The sequence below is a fragment of the Rhinopithecus bieti genome, unplaced genomic scaffold, assembly GCF_001698545.2.
Source record: "Rhinopithecus bieti isolate Rb0 unplaced genomic scaffold, ASM169854v2 scaffold_26424, whole genome shotgun sequence".
Classification (NCBI taxonomy): Eukaryota; Metazoa; Chordata; class Mammalia; order Primates; family Cercopithecidae; genus Rhinopithecus; species Rhinopithecus bieti.
In genome coordinates, this window is record NW_016811744.1 from 437,738 (window position 1) to 443,737 (window position 6,000).

The 6,000-nt window shown below is 46.4% G+C and overlaps 1 protein-coding gene across 2 annotated transcripts in view; it reads left to right on the plus strand.

The window, feature by feature from the left end:
• The window catches only part of BLVRA (biliverdin reductase A), a 48,674-nt gene extending 44,987 nt beyond the window's left edge, over nucleotides 1-3,687 (plus strand). For both annotated transcript variants that reach the window (XM_017894931.1, XM_017894932.1), the window contains exons 7-8: nucleotides 13-184; nucleotides 3,322-3,687. In XM_017894931.1, coding sequence (XP_017750420.1) covers nucleotides 13-184; nucleotides 3,322-3,580 — 431 coding nt within the window. In that variant the 3' untranslated portion in view covers nucleotides 3,581-3,687. The remainder of the gene's footprint in view (nucleotides 1-12; nucleotides 185-3,321) is intronic.
• Nucleotides 3,688-6,000: the final 2,313 nt, after the last annotated feature.

Below are 6,000 nucleotides of genomic sequence, written 5' to 3' on the forward strand. Positions count from 1 at the left end.
GATTTCCCACAGCTGGCCCATTGGAAGAAGAGCGGTTTGGCTTCCCTGCATTCAGCGGCATCTCTCGCCTGACCTGGCTGGTCTCCCTCTTTGGAGAGCTTTCTCTTGTGTCTGCCACTTTGGAAGAGCGAAAGGAAGATCAGTATATGAAAATGACAGTGTGTCTGGAGACAGAGAAGAAAAGGTAAGTCATGAGAAGCCATGAGGAGGAGGAAATTTAAGGACATCCTAGTACATTCGCAAGTATGATCCAAAGGGAGCCCCGAGGGGCTAGACCCTCACTCCCAGCTCCAGAAAGGCTGTCTACTTCTGCAGATGGAGTGCTGAGATCGCACTTGTGTTGCCTCATCTCATCCTCTCAGCAGCCCTGTGGGGTAAAGAAGGCAAACATAATCCCATCTGCCAGTCAGTAGACAGAGGTTTACAGAATGCCAGCAGGTTGCCTAAGTCCCACAAGTAATTCATAGCAGATTTAGTAGTGGAAATTACGTTAACTTGGCTGGGCATGGTGGCTCAGGCCAGAGCACTTGGGGAGGCCAAGGGTGGTGGTTTATCACCTGAGGTCAGGAATTTGAGACCAGTCTGGCCAACATGGTGAAACCCTGTCTCTACTAAAAATGCAAAAATTAACCGGGTGTGTTGGCGCACGCCTGTAGTCCCAGCTACTTGGCAGGCTGAGGCAGAATTGCTTGAACCTGGGAGGCAGAGGCTGCAGTGAGCTGAAATCAGGCCACTGCATTTCAGCCTGGACAACAGAGCAAGACTCCTTCTTGAAAAAAAAAAAAAGAAAAAGAAATTATGTTAACTCTGTGACCTGATTTTTTTTCCAGTGTTTTCTATGAAAGTTTTCAGGCATATTGTGAAGTTGAAAGAATTTTTCAGTAAACACCCGTCCACCTAGACTCTGCCATTAACACTGTACGTGTTCCCTGCAGGGCCACACATTCACCCCTCGGTGGAGCCAGAGTGTGAGGTTCTGTGCTTCAGCTTCAGCATCCCGTCACCCTGTCACACTGTTCCCAAAACGTTCTGACTTATTTCTGATACCAAGTCTTTTTTAACAAAAACACATTCATAATTTTCCTCCCAAAGCACCTGGGCTCTGTAAATTATTTAGAACAGTAAGGAATTTAGAGTGTTTCTAGATGCCTTTCCAGAGAGGTGGTAGTAAAAGAAGCAGATGTTGGGTATTTTAAAAAGAAAAAGAATTTGAGTCCCTGAATGAAGCCTGATCTAGTCCATTTTGAGGAGTTTCTTCTTCGCTAGGAAAAGGCAGAGAGGCCTTGCAGATGAAGGGAAAGCACATGGAACTCAGTAGTGCTGCCTATGGAATGACTGACAGTGGTGGCCCAGGCTCTAGTGTGGCCATGTGAGTGTTAGGATTGCAGCCATGGTCAGACCTGTACACAGACAGTTGTAGTACCCTGTAATTAGAGGTAAAGATACTGTAGGGTGCTGTAGGAGCAGAGGGAAGGGGAACCTGTACTAGGTCAGCTCATGCTTCTGACGAGAGGAAGTGCCTTGTTTGGTCCTGAAGTTGAGTAGGAGTCAATGAGGAAGCAAGATGTGGGGGAGGCAGAGGCTGACTCTCTCTTTTTTTTTTTTTTTTTTTAATAATGAGACAGAGTCTCACTCTGTCACCCAGGCTAGAGTGCGGTGGTGCGATCTCAGCTCACTGCAACCTCCACCTCCCAGGTTCAAGCAATTCTCCTGCCTCAGCCTCCCGAGTAGCTGGGATTACAGGCGCCTGCCACCATGCCTGGCTCATTTTTGTATTGTTAGTAGAGATGAGGTTTCACCATGTTGGCCAGGATGGTCTCAAACTCCTGACTTCAAGTGATTTGCTCGCCTTGGCCTCTCAAAATGCTGGGATTACACACGTGAGCCACTGCACCCGGCCCTGACTCTCATTTTTGCACAGGAGAGGCAAGTATCAGATGAGGGGTTGGGACAGAGAGCAGTTAATATAATATAATAATAACTTCTTAAAATCATAGTACTTTCCATGTCCCAAACTGCATTTTAAAAAAAAATTTTATCTACTTATTTATTTATTTTGAGACCAGGTTATGAGACTGGCTGATTTTCTTATTTTGGGTAAGATGGATTTTGCCATATTGTCTAGGCCAGTCTCAAACTCCTGGGCTCAAACGATCCACCCACATCAGCCTCCACGTCTGGCCACAAATTGCATTTTTATCTCACAGTGTCACAGCAGGATAAGTAAAGATGTATACTTATTACCATTACTTATTTTTACTAGTAAGGAAATTGAGGTACAAGAAAGATCTTGACATTCTGCATTCCCTCAAATCCCAAGATTCCATATTATTTATAAGGGCACGAGAGGCCGGAAACGGTGGCTCACGCCTGTAATCCCAGCACTTTGGGAGGCTAAGGCAGTTGGATCACCTGAAGTCAAGAGTTCAAGACCAGCCTGGCCAACATGGTGAAACCTCATCTCTACTAAAAATACAAAAATTAGCCAAGCATGGTGCCTGTAAACCCAGCTACTGGGGAGCCTGAGGCAGGAGAATCGCTTGAACCTGGAGGCAAAGGTTGCAGTGAGCCGAGACTACACCACTGCACTCCAGCCTGGGCAACAAGAGCAAACATCTCAAAAAACAAAAAAGGACATGAGAAATTTTCTTAGGAAGACTATGTAGAATACCTCAAGTTTATTTTTATTCAGTGTCAAAATAAAGCACTGAATAAATTGCATTCAAATTAATCTTTGTTACCATCTCCTAGAACATTTGCTAGACTGTACTATGAGCTTTTAAAACTAGTCATAGGAGGCCAGCCGCGGTGGCTCACGCCTGTAATCCCAGCAATTTGGGAGGCCAAGGCAGGTGGGTTACCTGAGGTCAGGAATTCAAGACTAGCCTGGCTGACGTGGCAAAACCCCATCTCTACTAAAAATATTTATTTAAAAGTAGCCAGACGTGGTGGCAGGTGCCTGTATTCCCAGCTACTTGGGAGGCTGAGGCAGGAAAATTGCTTGAACCCAGAAGGCAGAGGTTGTAGTGAGTCAAGACTGCACCACTGTGCTCCAGCCTGGGCGACAGAACAAGGCTCCATCCCAGAAAAAAAAGAAAAAAAAAATTCACTGAAGGAATTCCCCTGCTTGATGGCAAATTAAATGAAAGATTTTTTGGTTGTGAGGTTGACACATTCACCCACAGCCTCTGGGAGGCTGGTGACTGCAAGGAGGATGGGTACCTGACAAGGACCTGTTACCAGGCAGTCTGGTGCCAGCAAGCACCCACTTGTGTTCTTATGTAATCTCTAACATGATTCTTTTGTCTTCTGTCTTTGCAGTCCACTGTCATGGATTGAAGAAAAAGGGCCTGGTCTAAAACGAAACAGATATTTAAGCTTCCATTTCAAGTCTGGGTCCCTGGAGAATGTGCCAAATGTAGGAGTGAATAAGAACATATTTCTGAAAGATCAAAATATATTTGTCCAGAAACTCTTGGGCCAGTTCTCTGAGAAGGAACTGGCTGCTGAAAAGAAACGCATCCTGCACTGCCTGGGGCTTGCAGAAGAAATCCAGAAATATTGCTGTTCAAGGAAGTAAGAAAAGGAGGTGATGCAGCACTTCCAAGATGGCACCAGAGTTTGGTTCTTCTCAAGAGTTGACCATTATCTCTATTCTTACAATTAAACGTGTTGGGGAAACAAGAATCTTATTGTTATGAGCTGTGTTGGGATATTTGGGGTTAGGGGCTATGCAGTGGGGACAAGGCGAGAATGAACTCGTTGATTGAGCTGAACTAAATGCTTTGTAAGTCTGATTTCACTTACTACTCCTAACAGCCCTATGAGATGGGTACTAGCAGACTTTTTGATTTTGAGACGTAGTCTCACTCTGTCACCCAGGCTGAGTGTAGTGGCACCATCTCGGTTCACTGCAGCTTCCACGTCCTGGGTTCAAGCAGTTCTCCTGCCTCAGCCTCCCAAGGAGCTGAGGATTACAGGCACATGCCACCACGCCTGGCTAATGTTTGTATTTTTAGTAGAGATGAGGTTTCGCCACATTGGCCAGGCTGGTCTCACTCGAACTCCCAACCTCAGGTAATCCACCTGCCTCAGCGCCTCCCAAAGTGCTGGGATTACAGGCATGAGCCACCATGCCTGGCACCAAGTCTCTTTTCACTGTATACTAGAAAATGTTGTTTGAACAGAACCCACTGAGATGATGGAGCCACTGCCTTTCTACTCTTGTGTTCTCAGCTGCCCTCTCTATCCTGGGGGTTGCTGCTGCTGCTGGAGCCCACACAGGCCATGTGCCACTGTGGCATTTCCTAAGCACTTCTGCCTCTGAAAGTGGCACCCCATGCCCCAGTCACAGTTATTTCAGAGTGTCACAGAAGGAAATAATCCAAATGTATTCCTCAGCAATCTGTCCCTCTGTCAAATTTGAAGAAAAAAAAAAAAGCCCTTAATCCCACTGTACTAATGCTCCTAAGTGTTGGGGGATCCTCCAGGAGGGCCTTGTGTCTCCAGGCAAGAGTCAACACAGCGGTGCCCTTTGCCCCTCAGCCCCTCTCCCTGTGGCAGCAGTGACACAGTGCCTGTCTGGTGAAGCTGGAAGAGGGACTAAGCACATGACACCCAGCCACTCTCTCCCTCTGAACTGATATCCTTAGGATGCACCTGAGCTTGTCCACGTGGCAGATGACTAAGGCAGCCGCCTCCTCTGCAAGTAGATGACCTGCAGCTGTGATGAATTGAGTTACCCTAAGACAGAGCAGTTACCCTAAGATAGAGCCTAAGAGTTAACCTAAGACAGAGTTACCCTAAGAGCCTAAGACAGAGTTACTATAAGGTGGAGCCTAAGAGTTATCCTAAGACAGAGTTACTCTGCAGGGAGCCAAAAGCCCGTGGGATGTGACCAACTCAGCATTCCGCTGGAGGCTATATGATCAAACAGCAAACTGTTTATCATGAATGCAGGATGTGGGCAAACTCACACTGCCTTGCCACCAAAAGGTTTGCTGAGGGACATCACTCCCTGGCGCCAGGCTCCTGGAAGTTATCTATTGAGAAATCTAGTGCCTATTATTCAAAGGATGCAGTCCCGCAAGCCTGCTGTGAACCAAACGACTGACCGACGATTACCCGACAACCATCCTCCCACTTTATCTCTTTCGTCTAATAAATACAGAGGGCTGTGTAAAGCTCAGGGCCCTTGTCCACTAGAGGCAAGATGCCCCTGAACCCTTCTTCCAAATACACTCTTTTGTCTCTTGTCTTTTGTTCCCACATTTGCCCCCCTTTGTTCAGTCCCCCAAGGTCTATGCAGATTACAAGTGGCGCCCCAAACAGCAACAGGATCAGGTGCTCTGCATAGTGGCATCTGAAAACACAGGACTTGGAGGACATGAATGAAGAAGTTCTGCTGGAGCAGAGGAACTGAAATTGACAAGGCGAATGGGGACCCCGAAACGAGTCTGCAGCAGCAGATAGAAGGTCAGTGCCCTAAAGAGGTACTGATCAGTGCCATAAAGAGGTACTGGGAGCAGTGCTTTAAAGAAATACTGGAAATAGGAAGTTTTCTGAATCAGGGTAATAAGGGGAAGAATTTGTCTGTTGAAGAAAAACGTTATGTGCAGTTGCTTAAAGTTCTGTTGAGACAGTCTGGAGTTCAGGTTAATTCGCAGACACAAACTAACCTCCTGCAGGAGCCATAAAAGGTTATTACGCATAACCCGTGGTTTCCACAGGCAGGCACTCTTGATGTGGAAAATTGGGACAAAGCAGGAGAAGGATTAAAACAGGCCCATCAAAAAGGTCTTAGTTGATTCTTCTGTTTTCTCCACTTAGAGTTTAGTTCGTACTGTACTTCTACCATTATCTCCTCATTATTCTGTGGGACAGCAGGCTGAATCTAAAAATCTGAAAGAATCTGTTGTCCCACCAACAGCTCCAACTGAAAATAAAAAACAGGAGAGGGAGGATACAAATTGGCCTATACTGCCTCCTCCAATTGCAGAA